We start from the raw sequence: 19,406 nt of genomic DNA, 5'->3' as shown, positions 1-19,406 counted from the left end.
AGGATAGAACATGAGTTAAGGACCTGTCTATCTACTGCTGACCCATTCTAGGAGCGACAGGCGCTTCAGCTCGTCATCCAATGATCGAAGGGTCGGCGGTTCAATCCCCGCTCCCCCCAGTCAACTGTCGATGTGTCTTTGGGCAAGACACGTTACCCTCCCTGCCTGCAGCGTGTGTGTGGATGTGCATGAATGTCCCGGTGATGGTCAGAGGCAACATGCTGGCAGCCACGCCTCTGTCAGTCTGCCCCAGGGCAGCTGAGGCTACATCAGTAGTTTTCATCACCAACTATGAATGAATGATAAACACAGGAAGAACTTTGAGCGTCTGGAAAAGCAGATAAATCAAATCCATCATTACCCACTGACAAACCATCTATGCCGACCCGTTTACCCACTGATGAGCCTTCTAGGCCGACCTGTCAACCCTCTGAGAATCTGTTTACCCTATGACGACTCGTCTACTCTCTGACGACCCATTTACCCTCTGATGACTCGTATTTTCTGGAGCCGTCTCTTTTGAGCCAGACTGCAGAAGGTTCTTCATGAGCTGCTGCAGCTGTAACTACATGGAGTTTTCTGCATGTCAGTCAAATGATGTTCTGATCCAGTTCTAGAGGTTTGGACTGGGGTTTCAACTGATGATAATACAATGAGTGGAGTACCCCAAGGTTCAGTTCTGGGACCTCAGCCGTTTATGTCTACTTACTTGACATTATTAGTGTGTCAAGAAACCTAAAAAGTATCTTATTTGTCGATACAACTTTTTTTTATGTTGGTGATTATTAAGAACACATGAAAGAAAAAGTGGTTTGCTGTAAATAATTTATCACTGAACTGTAAAAAAGCATCCTTCGTGGTAGTAATTCAATTCAATTCAGTTTTAGTTATACAACCGTCATCTCAATGGGCTTCGTACTGGTAATTGTAAAGTAAACATACAATCATAAGGATCATGAATACATAGAATTCAATAGGAAAATTCAAACAGAACTAGCTAAACGGACTGGCATCCATGCCCTTAGACCCCACCTTTCGGTAAGGAAAAACCCATTAACCCTTGTTCTATCCTAGGCACTTTAACATCGGGAGTTGGGTCATCTAGACCCACTAGACAGTGCTCTGAACCTTTTTTCTTCAGTGATTTGTGATCTTCACTGGTGTCCATGGATTACATGAAATCTTTCCACCTTTGTCATGGTAGGGAGAACACCTCAATGCCCACGCATGGAGAACATGCTAACTCCACACAGAAAGGTAGTTGTAGATTTAAATAAGTTAATTCTTCTCTAAGAGTTCTGGTAAATCGCCTGTCCGTCCTGGGGGAGGATCCCTCCTTCATGTGGGCACCCCTGAGGTTTCTTCGTTTTTTCCGGAATCCGGTTTTTGGGAGTTTTTCCTTACCGCGAAGGGGGGTCTAAGGGGAGGGATGTCCAGTTTAGTTAAGTCAGTTTGTTAGTTCATTTTAGTATTTTCCTATTGAACTCTTTGTATTCATGATCCTTTTGAGTTCATGTTTTACTTTGAAGCCCATCGAGACAACTCTTGTTGTGACTTTGGGCTATGCAAATAAAATTATATTGAATTGAATTATGATTGAATGCAAGGATGGGGTCATCTAAGATAGCACAAGGGTTAAAAAAACGGATTCTGGAAAAAAAAAACCCTAGGGGTGTCCACATGAAGGAGGGATCCTCCCCCAGGACGGACAGGCGATTTACCAGAACTCTTAGAGAAGAATTAACTTATCTAAATCTACAACTACATATGTAACCCTTGTGCTATCTTAGATGACCCCCCCCCTCTTACATTGACGTGTTCTCCCTACCATGACAAAGGTGGATAAAGGTGGAAAGATTTCATGTAATCCATGGACACCAGTGAAGATCACAAGTCATTGAAGAAAAAAGGTTCAGAGCACTGTCTAGTGGGTCTAGATGACCCAACTCCCAACGTTAAAGTGCCTAGGATAGCACAAGGGTTAATTATACGTAACTATCACCAACTAAACAACTGTAAAAATAAATGGATATGGAAAATACAGACAAGTATTAAAAATGTACGCAGTAGTTAGAGAAGAATGACATTAGAATTAACTGAGTAATTTAAACCCCCATGATCCAGGTGTTGCGCAATGGTCTCCGTGCGCCGTTTTACCACGCAACCTGCACCCACTACCCCTCCCCTTCTCCTCACACACACACGCGCCTCTTTCTCAAAGGCAGGAGCTCCGATTCGCAAGTTTCAGGCCGTTCCATAATCTGCCATATATTTCACGATAGCAGAACTACAGTGCATCAGTTACTAATAGCAAGCACTGAATCACCACCCTCTATCCAGACAAGAACTATTGCGCCCGAGTCTTAATTCACTATCCTCTTACTTAGTAGCGGCCCCATTGGACATGTCCCAATCTGCCACCCAGGCCCCATGCAAACCACAACCCCGGTTTGTTGAGAACGACACTCACATAAGTTAGCGGACAATTTTATCTGTCTGTTTACTTTGAACACACCCACCAGCAGCCAAACAGTATTAACCTCACTTCTGCTCACAGCTCCCTCACTTATGGTGAAGGATTTAACACGCCCGAGATTCCCCACTTCCCCATGAGTCTGAAAAGCTGAAGGTGGGGCTAACCCCCAGATCACCACAATATTTTGATTTGCTATGTGAGCAGTGCTATTTTTGGGTCATTCCCGTTAAATGATATTTCCCCTTCCAATCCTTTTTTACATTCTGGCTTTAACTAGGACAGTGATCTTTGTGTCTTTTGTGAAAATGATGTAGAAACTGTGGAACATCTTTTCTTTGAATGTTTGCATGTAGAAGAGTTTTGGTCTTCTTTTCATAATTGGCTTGAATCCAAAAATATCATAATTAACCCTTATATTTGGAATACAATTAAAATTTGATTACAATTAATTCACAAAAAGCTGGACTTTCTGATTAATGCACTGATTGTAATTTCAAAGCATTTTATTCATACTTGTAAGTTTTTAGAGGTGAAACCTCACATTAATGGATTACTCAACCGTCTCAACCTATTCTCTAAATCTTTACATTACATGAATCATAAGAACGCCCAGACATTGTGTAACTTATTTGATCTACTTAAACTTTCGTAATAGACCCGTATTTTTATTGATTATTTTTTTAAGTTATATTTGTTTTCATTTTTGGGAGCCAGTTTAGCTCGTGCTGGTTTGCGGCGCCTTCCGTCCGTGAAACCCGGGTTCGACTCCGGGCTGCTCCCTGTTCCCTTCTCTACCTCTGCCGGTTCCAAGCCCGGTTTGAGAAGGTTGTGTCAGGAAGGGCATCCGGCGTAAAACATTGCCAAATTTACCATGCGACTCGTTCGCTGTGGCGACCCCTGATGGGAGAAGCCGAAAGTGGAAGAAGATTTGTTTTCATTTTTGTTTTTTTTGTCTACCTTTATCTCAGAATTGATATTGTTGTCATCGACAGACACGCCGTGATTGTTTGTTGAATATTTGCTTCAATTAAAAAAAATAAAAATAATTTTTTTTCATGCATTCCCTGCGGGCGCCACAAGGGGTGCTCGCGGGCGCACAGGGTTGGTGACCCCTGGTCTAGTGGGTCTAGATGGCCCACCTCCCAATGTAAAAGTGCCTAGGATAGCACAAGGGTTAAAGTCCAGCAGATGGACTTCATCCAGATGGAGTTGGGGGGACGGCTGGGGGCGCCAGACGAGCCGGAGACAGGATCCACAGCCAGGTGTAGGAGCAGGAGTAGAGGCGAGGTACTCGGTCAGGAACTGGAGCACGGATGAGCAAACTGGAGTCTGGAAGCACTTCCACTCCCCAGGAGGGGAAAGAGGGAAAGAGGGACAATACATGAATCACTGCACCAAACAGAGGCATGGAGAACTAAATGATGAATAATGATCAAGAATAGAGGAGAGGAAGGGTAGAAGTAGAAGAGAAAAGAGGACAGAACCCCAGAGCACCATAGTTACCCCAGCTTCAACTTCTAGCAGCCTTTAAAAACAAATAGTTACTATTAAGTTTAATTTAAACACATTAACATTATACTTCCACCATCCAGGGAGACTATCTGAGCAGACAGAGCATCTCTGAGGTTTTTAGGACCAAGTATAATGACCTCAGTTTTTTTTGGGTCAAGAGGAGGTCATTAATTGTCATCCAGGTCTTGATGTCACTGATGCAGGCGTTCAGTTTCTCTATCTGGTCATTCTGGTCAGGTTTAATGGATAAATACAACTGCTGTGTTTCCTGATTATGTTTCCTAGGGGTGGCATATAAAGCATAAACAGCATGGGCCCTAAAACTGAGCCCTGTGGGACTCCATAGTTGACTCGAGTGCACTGAGAGGAATGGCCATTTACATTAACGAACTGATACCTATGGGACAGATAGGATTTAAACCACTGGAGAGCAGATCCTCTGATCCCTATGTCCTGCTCTAATCTATGGAGTAAAATACCGTGGTCGATAGTGTCAAAGGCTGCACTGAGGTCCAACAGGACCAGAATAGAAAGTAGTCCCTTTTCTGAGGCCAATAACAAGTCATTAGAGACTCTAACTAGTGCAGTTTCCGTACTGTGGTGAGGTCTAAACCCCGACTGAAAGTCTTCAAAGTGGCTGTTGTCCTGTAGGTGGCAGTAAAGCTGCTTAACTACAACTCTTTCTAGGATTTTAGAAATAAAGGGCAAGTTTGATATCGGTCTATAGTTGGCCAAGATGCTAGGATCCAAACTGGGCTTTTTCAGAAGAGGTTTAACAACTGCATATTTAAAAGACTGTGGCACGTAACCCGTTTCCAGAGAGGCATTTATCATTGTTAATATGGGATCATAAATTAGGGGAAAAGTTTCTTTAAAAAGTCTAGTGGGAATTGGGTCTAACAGACACGTTGAGGATTTGGAGGACGTAATAATTGATGTTATTTCCACATATTGATCCACAGCAGTGAAGCAGTCCAATGTTACAGAGGTTTCTATGGATGCCTCCTTTTCTACCGCTTCAGCCTGTTCTGGGCTGATAGTAGGAATAACTTGATTTAACTTATGTCTAATATTTGAGATTTTACTAAGAAAATCATCAGAGCTGAGAGTAACGGAGATATGTAATTCTACTGAGGTCTGAAAACTGGTTAGTCTGGCTATTGTACTAAAAGGTACTAAAAGTAGAATAGTAATAGGAATACAAATCTGGATATTTCATTTAAAATAGACAGTACTAAAATAGAGTCAAGGAAGGAAAATTGTTAATGAAGGACCTCATATTATTAAAACATCAGTGGCAAAACATTTTGGAATTCTCTGTAAAATCAAAACGTCTTTGGACAAAAAAGCTTTGCATTTAGTATACAATAGATTGTTCCACATATAAACTGCATGGAAATATGGGGAAACACGTGTAAGTCATATACAAATCCAATTTTCATTCAAGAAAAAAAGTAGAAAGAATGATATCTGGAAGTAACTGTAGAGATCCATCTAATCCATTGTTCAGTCAATTAAACATTCATTAGATTAGTTAACCTGAAAAATAAATGTACAAAACTCATCAATAATGTCCGCCGTATAAAATACAAAATAAACGACTAATTACACCTGAAAAGCTCGTGAGATTTTCTAATTGCCAAAATTCAGAGAAAAAACTGAAAGAAAATAAATAAAATAGAAACAAACAGAGACTGAATTCTAAAAGTAACTTTTCCAGACCAGGAAGGAAGCAGCCGATGTTACAAAATGATCCTTTCAGCCAGCAGGGGGCGGCAGAGCCGCAAAGACCGAGGTTTTTATGGGGGGGGGGGGGGGGGGGGGGGCGGTTTGTGTTCACCCAAAGATAAAAACCAAGGATGGACGATAAGATGAATACAAAAGAATGTTCAAAATAAAGGAAAAAACATGAAATGTATATTTGTTTTTTAATAATAAATTCTGGTTTGCCCCCCTCCCCCCATTTGGCTTCATACGGCAGGAAGAACTAAAGACGGAATTTCAAAATAGAAAGAAAATACTCAAACTATATATAAATATAAAAACTATATAAAAAACTATATATAAATATAAAAAATATCTCCAGAAAAAATGACTCTAAAAACATTTTTAATGGAGTTTTAAAATAAAACGAATTTAATTTAATTTAGCTGCACTTCAAATGCAGATCAATGTTTTAGTAAATAATTAAAGGTTTTATTATTTCACAGACATTTCAGAAATTATTGTTTGTAATTTGCTGCTATTTTGACACAAATAATACAAACATAACAAAGTGAAAAAATAAAAACATAATAAGGACATTTTCAAAAATTAACGAAATGTTGTTTTCTGAATCAAAAACAACATTTTCGACAACAAAATTCACGAAAACGTTCGTGAGTTTTCGGGCCGCCTTCGTCTGTTGCTCCCGTCCGAACGGAGGCCGGCGGCGCGCGGCCGCCGCTACTGCAGGTGGATGAACACCTGAGCGCCTTCACTCTGGAACAGCCCCCCTCAGGTGTTTGTGTGTTTTTGATCCGCACAGGAGACGGACGCTGACCGTCCCGCACCTTCCCCCGCACTTTAGAAAGGAACAAACGCAAAGACAACATCCAATGAAATCCATTTCAAGAAGTTTTCTACATTAAAAAAAAACAGAAAAGACAAGACAAGAAATGAAAATAGAGGAGAGATCAGCGTGAAGATCTGCGCGCCGCTGTGGGCCACAGAATTCCAAATAGACCCGCAGCCGCTGCGTTTCCACCGCAGGCCTTAACGCAAAGCTGCGCGCTACCCTGTGCTGTTCTGGTTCGGATGAATAAGTTAAATGTCCCGGAGACATTTACGCGCGCGCATGCGTGTGCGCGAATGCTTCACTCTGGACGAATCCGTTCCGTGTTGCGCGTTGGGGTCCGCCTCTCCGCGCGCGCACCCCTGCTCCCATTGACGCACTTTTTAAGCGTCGTCCTCTTCTCCACCTTAAGGCAGCAGCAGCGACCAATCAGCATGCCACTCCGGCCGTCAGAGGAAGCTGTTTATGGGGCTGCAGCGCTAATTAGGCTCATGAACTAACAAATCTGCTGGACGAAGCTGCTGCGGAAAGCGATCACATCCATGGATTAGTCCGGGACGCCTCTCGGTTTCCGCGCCGCGTCTTTTCCAACTTGTTTGCTGCGCAAAAACTTTCCCTTTCCGTGGGTGTGGAGTATTTCACAGCACGAGCGCCGGCGACGACTTCCACCTAAACTGGGGAATCTGGACTATCAGACCATGTTTCAACCCACACCCAAGAGGTGTTTTACGATAGAGTCTTTAGTGGCGAAGGATAATCCGGTTCCGGTGTCCCGTTCCGAGGAACCCATCAGGCCCGCGGCTCTCAGCTATGCAAACTCCGGCCAGATGAACCCGTTTCTCAACGGCTTCCACTCCGGCAGCAGGGGCGTGTACTCAAACCCGGACTTGGTGTTCGCCGAGGCGGTGTCTCATCCGCCGAACTCCGCGGTGCCGGTGCATCCGGTGGCCCCGCCGCACGCGCTGGCCGCACACCCGCTTTCCTCTTCACACAGCCCGCACCCGCTTTTCGCCAGCCAGCAAAGGGACCCCTCGACGTTCTACCCCTGGTTGTTACACAGATATAGGTACTTGGGTCACAGATTTCAAGGTGAGTTTGGAAGTGTTACCGTTTTACGCACGTGCTGGAGCGGCGTCACGCATTTTACACCGTCAGACAAAATCTAAATCAAACTTATTTTGCGGCATTTTGGACATTTTTGGAGCCGATCAGCAGAAAAACACATTTATTTTAAAATAAAATACTTTACATTTCAAATAAAAGAAGATTTCTGCGCAAAAAACGTCGCTTCTGCTGCTTTAACGGAGTTTTCCTTCAATTCCATCATATTTCAAAACCGTTAATTATTATATTTCTTGTTAAATATTTATATTTAAAAACGTGAAATTTGTTGATTGAACGAGAACAAATATTTGACTTTCAACCTCCAGTCCAGGAAAAATATTTTTACTGGTCTTTAAGTTGAATATTTTTTATTTCGTGTTTTTCTTTTACAAAAAATAAATACTTTAAAATATTTTAACGAAATTAAATTTGACCTGCGCTCCCTTCATTCGTTTGCTGCTCTCCGTGACTTTTTGCTCATTTTTCTATAATAAACATTTTGTCATTTCGTACATAGAGGTTAAAATAATAGTTTAATAGTTTAAAACGAAATAATTCTAAATATTTTCTCTCCAAAAATATTTAGAATTTTTTCTATCATTTAATTGTTGCTTCGTAAATGTCTGTTATTTTTAAAATGATGTTTTATGAACCAGCAAGTGCTTTGTTTGTCTGTCCGTCATGCGCGCGTGGGGTGGGGGGGTAGGATATGGTGGTGGGGTCTTCAAAAGATTTCTGGTCTTTATTATGAATTAAAAATGAACATATTTTATATAACAGTTTTAGTGTTTAGTTAAGAATCCAGTTAAAACCAGTTTGTGGATTTTTCCAGCGAATTCTCGGCTTTTTTAATTTTATTTTGTTATTTTCTGTTTGTAGTTGTGTGTGTGTGTGTGTGTGTGTGTGTTTTTTTGGTTTGTTGTTTTTTCTTCTCGGTCGTTTCGCTGAATTCTACTTCTCTTGTTTGCAGGAAACGAAACGAGTCCAGAAAGTTTCCTTTTGCACAACGCGCTGGCCAGAAAGCCAAAGAGAATCCGGACAGCGTTTTCCCCGTCGCAGCTGCTGCGGCTCGAGCACGCGTTTGAGAAGAACCATTACGTGGTGGGAGCAGAAAGGAAGCAGCTCGCGCACAGCCTTAGCCTCACGGAAACTCAGGTAAGAACCGCGGGAGTGGGGCGGCGGGAAACCATGTTTTGGAGGCTTCGGTGCGTCCGGAAACAGCTCGAGCGCCTCACCGGCTCAGCTCCGCGTCATTTGTGTATTTTTCCCAACGTGGCTCCTCATTTAGAAAGCAGCTTTTACGCACGAGCCCGCCGGTTTTACGCACGAGACCGCCGGTTATACGCGCGAGACCGCAGACGCATTTTTTCTCTCCAGAAAACTCATTTTATACAACCAGACTCCGTAACGCAGGTTGTCCTTCGAGGGCGGAGGTCGGGGGGCGGGGGCGCCTTTCTGGATCAAATCCACAGCCATTGTCCGGGCCTAACCTCATTTCTGCAGGACTTGAATTACTTTGTTTTGAAGGGGGGGGGGGGGGGGGCTGCCTTTCAAAATGGAGGGCAAATTAACCCGTTAACCATTTTATGGGACAGAGGATTCAAAGAGCGAGATGGCTTCAGAGACCCCCCCACCCCCGCCATATTTAAGATGCTGTCGGAGCCCATCAGCCGCCGCCTTTTGTCCGCGTGGCCCCCGGACGGCGGGGCCTTTTGGAGCTGAAGGGAGAAATGAAGCGTCACACACTTCAATTAGGCCACTGAAGGCTGATTAAACGCACCTCCGTTTCCGTTTAGGATCACCGATCGATCTCGGTGTTCTTAAGTCCCCGCGGCACTAATTATTGACAAATCCGTTTAAGCGGCCTGTAAATGGCGGGAGCTGCTGCACTTTTTATTTCTAACATTATAATTATGTCTGTCAATTGTGAGTTTTTCAGAGAAACATTTATTTGAAGAAAATGTTCTCATGAATCCGCAGGTCGCATATAAAAACTTCTTTAGGGATCCAACGTTTGATCCGTTTATACTTTGTTGCACTTTTCTGGACAATAGTTTGACCTTCCCGCGTGCGCCTTTGTTTTTTTTACGCACAGACAAATCTGTGAAAAGAGACTTTATTCTCCCTAATACCCCCCTCCCCTTCCCCTCAGGTAAAAGTCTGGTTTCAGAACCGGAGAACGAAGTTCAAGCGTCAGAAGTTGGAGGAGGAGGGCTCCGAGTCTCAGCAGAAGAAGAAAGGATCGCATCACATAAACAGGTGGAGACTGGCGACTAAACAGGCGAGCCCCGAGGAGATTGACGTCACTTCGGACGATTAAAACACAAGACTTGACATATTTACACACAAACACACACATCCATGTAAATGTAGAGGCGTCCAAATGAAGGAAACGATGGATACCGTAGAGACACAGGGAGGGGGCACAAGGCCCAGGCAGCTGCGGGGGACGAACCCGCCGGGCTCTGCGGTCACCGCGCGGGGCCGCGCGTCCAAAAGAAGCAGAGACTGACGGCGTCCCTTCCCGCCCACCTGAACCTTCCACGCATCAGCCGCCACGCACGCTCACGCCGACACCCGGCTCTGTTCCTCCTTTTTGGACATTTGCACTTCAGAAATGTTTTTCTTCAATTATTGATTTTTGAAAGTTTCCACTCGAGATACCAAAAGAGCAAAGCGGCTTTTCCGTCACCTGCATGTTTTTTTGTAGTTGTTTCTAATTTGACCCTTTTTTAAAATATGAAGAAACTTCTTTTCCGATGGAGATGTGGCGCTTCTTCCGTTTCCAGCGTGTTCAGTCTTTAATCAATGATTCTCGTGTTGCAGTGGTTGTGAAACATGAAGTCGGTGCGTTTAGTGCTTTTTATTTGGATTGAATTTAATTTCAAAGAAAAGTGAATTTGAAAGTCAAAATCCATCTGGTCCAGAACTCTAACGGACAGGGACATTCCCAAAGCTTTAGCAGCGAGTCGCTGCGCCCCCGGCGGCCTGCTGTCAGGACTTGACCCCCCCAGAACTGCTGGACTAAATGACGGAAAAAGAACTTCAAGCACTGAGCGGATTCCATGTACAGAAATGTTAGTTCATGTTTCTGTTCAAACTCTTTTTACAAAATGTAAATACTTTTTGTGTTTGTGTTAAATTTGCTACAATTTTAACACAAAATATACTTCCAAGAAGTATGTAATTGTCAATATTTTGTCAATAAAGTTTTATCAATATGTTGCGCGCAAAAGTGCAGGCTTTTGGTTACATTTAGAACGATTGGGGGCGGTGGGGGGGTCCAAACCCTAGAACGCGCTGATCAGTTTTTTTCGTTTCCAAACAGACCGCAGCGCGCGGAGCTTTTCCCCGCCACAAAGAGCTCCGCGAGCTTTTGTGAAAGTGCAAATCAGTTTGGGCAATTATCATGCGGGTAATATGGGGGGGGGGGGGGGGGGGGGGCATTGCCCAGTGGTCCACTTTAATCTCTTAATCCGTAGATCCAAAGGGGTTTGGTTGGACATAATTTAGTACAATCTGACTACCCCTCACGAAGCGATAAGAGAAGGTTGCAATGCGCGCGCGCGCGCGCAGAATAGATCTTTGTTTCAAATCGAGTCTGTGGCTGAAATGGACTAAAGCTGCTGAACAAGAACTTCAGCCAGAACCTCTGCGGAATCCAAAGGCAGAAAAAAACTATAAGAGGACGGGTCGAGACTTTCGGAACCAACTGGATTTGTAAAAGAATTTGATGTTGAAAAGTTTAAGAAAGAAGACATAAAGGAAATTCCTAATCGGTCTTTACATTCGAACAGCAATAAAAATCTAAAGAGAAGAATAGCTTGAACTCTGGAAAGAAGCTAAAAGCTTTATTACAAACCCAGCTTTGAAACGGGGGCGGATTAAGGACCGAAAGGGTCCCACAATAGTTAGAAGAAAAGGTTTCATGCTAATGAGGTTAATGCCCTTTGTATCTCCGGACTCCACAACTTCATTACTCCTATCGCGGGCAGCACGGAGCGGCTCAGCGCGCCACAATCCACTCGAGCTTCTCCCCACTCTGCCTGGAAAGAAGGATTTGATAGCAGTCCTGTTCAAACCAGATAATTATATCTTTTCAAGTTGGAATTAAGATAAAGAAAGTGCAGTGGAGGCGCTGAGCCTTGATCCGCCGCAAACAAATTCACCCCCCCCCCCCCCCCCCCCCGCCAGTGTGCGCCTGTTTGGACACAGCCCCCCCACGGCCTGATTTAATTACACACCTTTTGGTTTAACACAACATTCAGATTTTACACCCAAATGTATTTTTATCGTCAAAATCTGTTCATTTAATAACATTCACAACAATAATAATGTTATTACTATTATTATTATCATTAATATTATTATTATTATTATTATTATTATTATTATCATTATTATTATTATCATTATTATCATTATTATTATTATCATTGGACCAAAAATTAACTTTTCATGCTTTTTATTGACCTCAAAGGACAAATATATTTCCAAACTTTCGTTTTCTTTTATTGATTTTTGCTTTTTTTTCAGATGATTTTTTGTCCAAAAACAAAAATATTTTCTTTTCTATAAAATAAAATAAAAACCGCGCCGCTTTTCTGATGCCGGTAAACGTTCCCGCCTGCTCCGTTTCATACCGGAGGCCGCTGAGGACAAACCAATGACAGCCTGTGGCGCGAGCGCGCGTGGACTGAAGCGGCCCCGCAGACCGGACCGCTCTACCTGCTCTACCTGGACTTTAAAGGTCCACCGTTGCGCCCCTGGTGACCCCCCCCCCCCCCCCCCTAAATCGTCTTGGAGGTTTTGGACGCGCGCGCCATTAAACATTTAGCCCCCCTCCGTGAAAAGATGATCCATCCGTGGAAATATGAGTCGGACCTATCAAATGACCCGCTGACCCAAAACCTTTAATCTACAATTAGTAGGATAATTACCGCCGAAACAGGTAACGGGGGGGGGGGGGGGGGGGGTGTCAATAATTGATGGCGCTGAAATCTCTTAAGTTGCGTCTTGAAAAGACGGTTTGTCGGTACGTCGTCCGTGAAGGAACGTTTTTCATAGGCGCACCTGCAGGCCGGATCCGCGTCCAGAACCGGATCCGGTTTCACTAATGAGTCCTGAAATGGATCCGTGTAAGTAGAGATCCGGGCCGCGCGGCGCTGCGGCCTCGACACGAGGCGCGACCAAACCGACTGATCTACCGAGCAATTACCGTCCAACCGGGCTCACGGAGAGATGAGGGGAACCGCCACGGCTCGGGTTCGGTTCGGTTCGGTCTCCATAAGGAAGGAGGGGTCCGCAGGCTCGACGGGATCCCATCTTTGCCGCCGCCGGGTCGGCACCGGGACCACAAGCGCACAACCCACGCATGATTCCTCAGTCCCTTCTGCGCGAGAAGATGCGTGCACGCGCAGAAACACTGCGGCAGCCTGTTGCGTTTTTCACGCAAACAGTCTTTAGTTTGCTCACTACAATTAAGTTTAGAGAAACCTTTTGAAGAAGAAAATGTAACTTTTGTGTCTTCATTTGTAAACTAATTTAAAATATTTTTGAATCTTCAAATCTTTCAGTCTTTTTGTGCGCGCGCGCAGTCAGGAGGTGTTACTATTACAGCAGATGCAGAAGAGAAATAATCATTGGAATTGTCTGTTTGTGGCTCCTGGTTCTGAGGCCTCCAGCAAGAATCTCGGATCTTTTTATTTGCCAGGTTTGCCTCTGTTCTTGTGTCTGCCGGCAGGAGAGCATGCATGTTCCTGAACACATCCATGTTCCTGAACACATGCATGTTCCTGAACACATGCATGTTTCTGAACACATCCATGTTCCTGAACATTCCAGTGCTTCTGCACTCCAATATTCCTGTTTACTTTCTGGTGGATTCGGCCGTTTGGGCTGCAATTTGCTGCACTTTGATTTGCATATAAGTGTTTCCCAAATATCCAGGCCTGGAGAGCTATAGTGGACCCCCTGTCCGGTGAAGACCTCCACACATTTGGAGGCTGCAGCAGCTCTAATGCGGAACACATGGCGGACTGTACACCTGATAAAATACCTCAGGGGCCCCACAGTTTGGAAAATCCTCAATTCAGCCTCTAAATAAAACAAACAAAGGCCTCACTAAATATATCACATGTGCGGCTGAACCGCTCTGCGTCTTTTGACCCCAGAGTCGCCTTTCCCATCATCATCGTCATCATCATCATCATCATCTTCACTGGTCCACTGCTGGACCATGACAGAGAATATGTACAGTCACCCTGTTCTTGCAGCAGAACCACAAACCTTTGTGTGGGGTTCTGACAGATGTTCTGACTGCGGTTCTGACAGTGGTTCTGCTTCCTGGTACCAGCAGAAGGTGCCCTAATCCCCCCTCTACCTTCCTGTTTGTGGGCAGGTGAAGCTGTAGCACCTGTTCTGCTGCCCCACTTTGCCCCGCCTGGGCTGTGTCTCCCCCTCTTGGTTTCCTGAGGGTTAAGGAGGATTCGCCCCCGCCCCCCAGCCCCCACTAGTTTGGAAGTGACGGCAGAGACGTTTAAGAATTTACCGATGAGATTCTGGGGGGTGGGGGTGGGGGGTCAGTCCAAACTCATTCAGAAACGGTTCAGGAGCAAGATCCCTAAAATACTGTTAGGGTTGGTAACCTGAAGGTTCGTCTAAGGTCGATGTTTTCTTCACTGACCGGTAAAGTAGCCATGGCCAATTCATCGGCACCAGGATCGGTATCGACCCGTGTTTGATTACTTTGAGTTTATTGGTATCGGTCCGAAATGAAAAAAAATCACCAATATAGTTCTGAATGTTTTCAGATACATTTTATTTTTGAAATGGATACTTGCTCCTAATAGATCCCGGTAGATCCCTATGGATCCTACCGATCCCTGGCACTGGGACGGTCAGGGCTTGCAGTCATGTCTCACAGTCAGGATGGGTTGTGGTGATCCGTGTTCCTCTGGTCATGGACAGCGGGACGGACGGTAAAACAGACGTTGTTTGTTTCGAACAAAGACAGAAGCTGATCGAAACGTTGGATTATTGTCGACACTTGCAGGAGAAATATCAGAAATCAAAATGGAAAAGGTGACATGGGCCCATCCGTTGGTAGAAGCTAATGTCGTCTGTTTGGGTAAAAGAGTACATTTGTAGAATTTATTCCCCATTTTTACCAACAGTCATGTTTGACGTCATTCTCTGAAGCGACATGTGAGCAGCTGTAATCTGCTGCAGCGTGAACTTTCCTCGTCTCACGCTCCATTGGTGGCGGGGAGGGACGTCTCTGGGTTTCCCGCTAGAAAACCGTCTGTTGGAAGTTCCAAAAAGTCCAACGCCATCGGTTGTGGCCCCGTGTGCGGCGGCAATGCTTAAAGCTGCAGTTTAAGGAGAGATTAAGGACAAGTTTGACATGAGAACCCAGAGAGTCTGAGGTTGGAAAAGTCAGGAGAACGTGTGTTTTCCTCCGGCAGCAGATGTTCTTCTGCCGGGTCTGAAACGTTCTCCAGCGTGATGACAGAACGCAGACAGGAACGTGCGGTTCTCCATGCCGGCTGTGGGAGGGGTTGGAAGCAGTAATTCAGGTTGTGACATCCATTATGGGGAAATGAACAACCTAGCACCTCCACAGAGACACTAACCCCGCCCACTCGCCGATCATTCACTCGCCGTCTTCTTCCCTCACGCTGCACGGCTTAGCTATTGACGGATGCTAACGCCGTCTGCAGCTTCCAGCAGCTTCCTGTAATTATTAGGGAGCAGGGCTTCCTGACAGAGTGGATGTCTGCTGATGCCAGAATAATTACTTCTGCAGAAGCAGCAGTTAGATTCCTCACCTGCTGAGAGACTTTGAAGTCTGTCCAAAGATGGCCGCCGCCTCTCCAGCATCACCGGCTGCGCTCCGTTATGCATTGGTGCTTCACCTGATCCCAACTGGTGCTCCCGCTCTCCAGGTTACCCTATAATTGCATGCAGCGTGAATATGTGCACTTTAAATGCATGTAACCTGCAGAAACGAGTGGCGGCCGGCTTTGAAGCCGTGCCACGTGGCGGCGGCGGCGGCGGGCAGCACCTCTGAGATGAAGGGTTCTGGTCGCTCAGCGTCAGTCTGAACATGCAGGGAGGCGCTGAGAAAACCATATATGACTTAATGCTAATGTTTGTCATTTCAGGGGCAATTACTGCAGGAGCTAAAGACACAGCCCCCCCCCCCCAGCAAGCCTGTTTATAAGTGAGCTATAATGGCCGCGCGGCGCCAAAGTGCCGCCGGTTATTTTGTATTTGGAGGCGTGGACATGGCAAATCAGATCACTTCACACATGAAAGGCAGCAGCAGGTCAATTTAATTCTGGCTGCCGCTCTTAACCTGCATCTCAGTGGCCTTTCTGAGGACTCCAGAGGCTAGTTAAAAGGTGTCTGATTCTCACCAGGAATCTAATTAGATCTTTGACGAAGGTCTTCACGGCTCCTTTGGAAAAGAGAAATGCCCTCGCCTCCACGGCACCGCGGCCTCCGCCGTCCCTCTGCTCCCTGCTTTTCTGGAGAAAAACAAAGTCCTGCAGGCTAATGAAGTTTGTAATTAAGGGGATTCTGTTGGGCTGAATGAGTAATTAGGACGGAGCTTCTCAGGGGTGATAATGATGGTCAGGCTCAGTGGAGCAGCAGCTGATTGGCCAAAGAGAGGCGTCTTTCAGGGCAGGAAATGAAGAAGAAAGAGGAAGGCTGCTTCTGGCCTGAATAGCTGCTGGAATCTGTGGTAGCAAACGTCTTCTCTGCTGTGCTGTCATTAAAGATGAGAAACATGTGAGTGTGAGGAATTATGGGAAAAGCAGCTGTTCCTGCGTGTGGCTTTCAGCTCCTGTTCATCCGTCAGAGTTTTCTGATATGTTGCTAAATCAGATGTAATCGGCTGCGGGACAGGCCGGCGCTCGGCGCCCGGAGCCGACATCTTCATCGGAATGATCACATTTACTTCAGATTGGTCGACTGTGCTGCTGATAAAGAAAGTTCACCTGGCCTCAATTAACTATATTTATCTCTGATTATCCCTCCATGAGATTTCTGCTCCGCCTGAAAGATTAGCATTATTAGGAGTCACTTGCACAGGATGAATACGTTTGCAGACAAAGTGACATCTCCTGAGGAGCAGAAATTAAATCAGTCAAGTGAAAAAAGGCTCTTAAGCCACGCCCACGTTCTGCTGATGTGATGACCCTCGTCACCAAAATGAAAATGACTTGTTTTGGACATTTTGGAGACGCAGAAACCGACTGCAGAAACAAAGTCAGGACTGAACCACGATGAGGGCGTCTCTAAACAGAGCTGATCTCTGCTCTGAAAAGTCATTTCCACAGTTTGGAGCAGCGAGCGGCCGCTGTGAGGCACAACACCTGGGCTTTGAACCCGTGACCTCACATCTGAGTGCTCTTGATGAAGGCCCCTCTGCCTCCCGGTCAACTGGAGGATCAGCCTGGACAGACACAGCCAGAACTCTTCATTTCCTTTTTCGCCTGCAACCAGCCCTTCCACAGGAACAATCATACCTGGTTTCAGGTGACCGCGATTCCCGAGCTGCCATTTCCGTCAGGACGAGTCACCTCTGAACTGTGAGAAGCAGACACAAAGATCCAGATGCTGATGTTGTCCTTCAGCTTGTTTTAATCGAATCTGTCAGGTTCAACCAACTCTTTGGCGGTTTTCTCTGAAGGACCGCCCCCTCTGGCATGAAAGGCTGCAGGCTCGGCTGCAGACTCATTACAGGTTAAGTAGAGCAGGTGTTTGTCAGCTCCAGGCAGACCTACGTGGATGAGGCATTTTTATGTAAGCTATTTCCTCACACATTAGTCTTCTGTGAGTGGAGGCTTCGCCCGGCCCATCCCTCATCGTCCAGCGCGACCTCTCCGCCCTCGGGGCTGCAGGCAGGCCTGAGATAAAAAAGAAAACGCTGAAAAACGGCCGGAGGAATTCTAAATATTAGTGGTTGTAAATCAGCCCCCAGTGGCCTGTGAATAGTAATTATCCTTTTCAATCTTCCACAAAAGATCATTTTGTTGTAAAAACACCTCGCTGTCAGTCTTTCAGTGGAGCTGGAAGCGCGTGATCACAGAATCTCTGGAATTCAGAAGGAGGAAGCTGAGCTCTTATCGGACTCATCAATACCTTCCAAACACGATTCCCTTCGCTGCAGAAGAGCTGGATTTCCTGCAAAGGCCGCTGGAGGAGAGGCCGCCCGCCCGGTTATAGCGATCTGATGGGAACACTGATTTGTACTGATGGCGGTCAGCCCATGTGGCATTTTCTCAGCTGTTTAAACCTTTGAACCATACTACCCTCCCTCCCCCTTTAAGGGCTCTTACCCCCCAGAAGAAGTTCACTGCCCCTCTGAACTCTGCTGGGATTTAACAGACTTAATGGTCACCATCTCTGCAGGAAGAAAAGGCTGCAATCAGCAGCTTTTCTCCTGTGTTTAAGGTGACTGAACTCCAATTCCAAATAAAGACTCGAGTTAACCTCATTAAGCCTGCTCACACACAAGATACATAATTATTCCTGAGAGGATCGGCAGCGCTCACACAAATTAGAAAGATGATTAAGCTGCCATTGCATCTCTCCACTGACCACAGAGCCAATCTGGTGACTTGGAGCCGTTGTTTGCACTCACAACAGGAGCCTTTTAGCTGAGGTCATTTTTGGCAGAAGCTCAGTGGAGCTGCTCCTGAACACGTCTCCTGGAAGCCCGCCTCCTCAGGTGTTTGTGGATCAGACTAACACGAGGGGAGGTATATTCTTTCCAGTGACAGACACTGCAGCTCCAACCTGGAGCCTGTTTGGGAGGAGCAGGCGCTCGTAAAAATTCAATCTGAACGACAACTCACTTCTGAAGTGTGCAATGCATCTGGCCTTGTGTGTGGGGGGGGCTGTTAGTTGCCCCGGAAAGTCGTCCACCTGCATCAAAGACGCCTTAAAAGCTTCCTGAAGCAAGAGGAAGCGTTTCGGTCTTTCTGAGCGCGCTCAGTCACACAGTAACTGTAAATCTGGAGGATTTCTGCATTCCGACCCAGATCCTATGATACCAAAAGTGCAGAATATTGTTTTCCACACGCATGTGCAGCACCAACACACGTGAGCTGCAGTCTCCCTGCAACATTGTGATTAGATCTAGGCCGAACCTTTTCGTAAAAATATGTCCAGAGGAAAGATAAGTGCATGCAGCTGGATGCACTTTGGAGTGTAATTCCCCTTTGTCATTGGAAGTGCTCATGCACAGGTCCCAGCAAAAAGGCTTTTGCATCCCAGCAAACCAATTGTGAGGAAATTGTTGCTCACATTTTTGCCTTAAGATATGCAGAAAAGCAGCTTGTGAGAAGTTGCTGGCCGTGTGCAGGGACAAGTTGTTTTTTTTTCTGGCGAGGGAAGTGTGAAGAAGAGGAGCACGCTGCTGGTGGAGTGCCAGCTCCGCCTCCTGGGGTTTCACGCATAACAACCTTGCATGTGCACAGCTAGTAAAAGTAAAGCATTGATTTAAGAGGGCACTTCTTCTTTCCACAGCTCTGGCAAAACAAGCTCCCATGTTTGGATAGAGGCTGTAAGCAGCTCACTGACCTGCGCTGTGGGTCAGATTAAACCCCCACCTCCACACCTCCCTCCTTTGAACCTTTTTTGGCCCAGCACAGAACATGAGAAAAGGGAAAGTGCGCTTCAGGTCAGGCAGGCCTGCCAGCCGGGTCAAGGGAGTTACTCAGGAAAACAGGAAACTGACAAGAGAGA

At 45.7% G+C, this 19,406-nt stretch overlaps 1 protein-coding gene and 1 long non-coding RNA gene across 2 annotated transcripts; one reads left to right on the top strand and one right to left on the bottom strand.

Annotated features, from left to right (window-relative positions):
• Positions 1 to 6,886: 6,886 nt before the first annotated feature.
• Positions 6,887 to 10,881, top strand: emx2 (empty spiracles homeobox 2). The gene is made up of 3 exons (XM_004077518.5): positions 6,887 to 7,631; positions 8,617 to 8,801; positions 9,799 to 10,881. The coding sequence occupies exons 1-3, from the start codon at positions 7,241 to 7,243 to the stop codon at positions 9,964 to 9,966; spliced, it is 744 nt and encodes a 247-aa protein (XP_004077566.1). The 5' UTR covers positions 6,887 to 7,240; the 3' UTR covers positions 9,967 to 10,881.
• Positions 10,882 to 14,439: 3,558 nt separating this feature from the next.
• On the bottom strand, positions 14,440 to 17,795 carry LOC144984138 (uncharacterized). The gene is made up of 2 exons (XR_013647803.1): positions 16,067 to 17,795; positions 14,440 to 15,598 (listed from the first exon to the last, which is right to left on the bottom strand). It is a non-coding gene; the product is annotated as an uncharacterized LOC144984138 (long non-coding RNA).
• Between the last annotated feature and the right edge of the window lie 1,611 nt (positions 17,796 to 19,406).

This window comes from Oryzias latipes, chromosome 15 (assembly GCF_053564925.1).
Source record: "Oryzias latipes strain Hd-rR chromosome 15, Olatipes_Hd-rR_3.1".
In the NCBI taxonomy this organism is placed as follows: Eukaryota; Metazoa; Chordata; class Actinopteri; order Beloniformes; family Adrianichthyidae; genus Oryzias; species Oryzias latipes.
The sequence above is the reverse complement of the archived record's forward strand: the minus strand, read 5'-3'. Positions and strand labels throughout refer to the sequence as shown.

Bases quoted from the DNA above. Each gene is read 5' to 3' on its own strand.
- emx2 (XM_004077518.5), top strand. From the start codon at position 7,241: ATGTTTCAACCCACACCCAAGAGGTGTTTTACGATAGAGTCTTTAGTG. The intron at 7,632-8,616 runs GTGAGTTTGGAA...TCTTGTTTGCAG, and splicing joins CTTGGGTCACAGATTTCAAG to GAAACGAAACGAGTCCAGAA. The intron at 8,802-9,798 runs GTAAGAACCGCG...CCTTCCCCTCAG, and splicing joins TTAGCCTCACGGAAACTCAG to GTAAAAGTCTGGTTTCAGAA.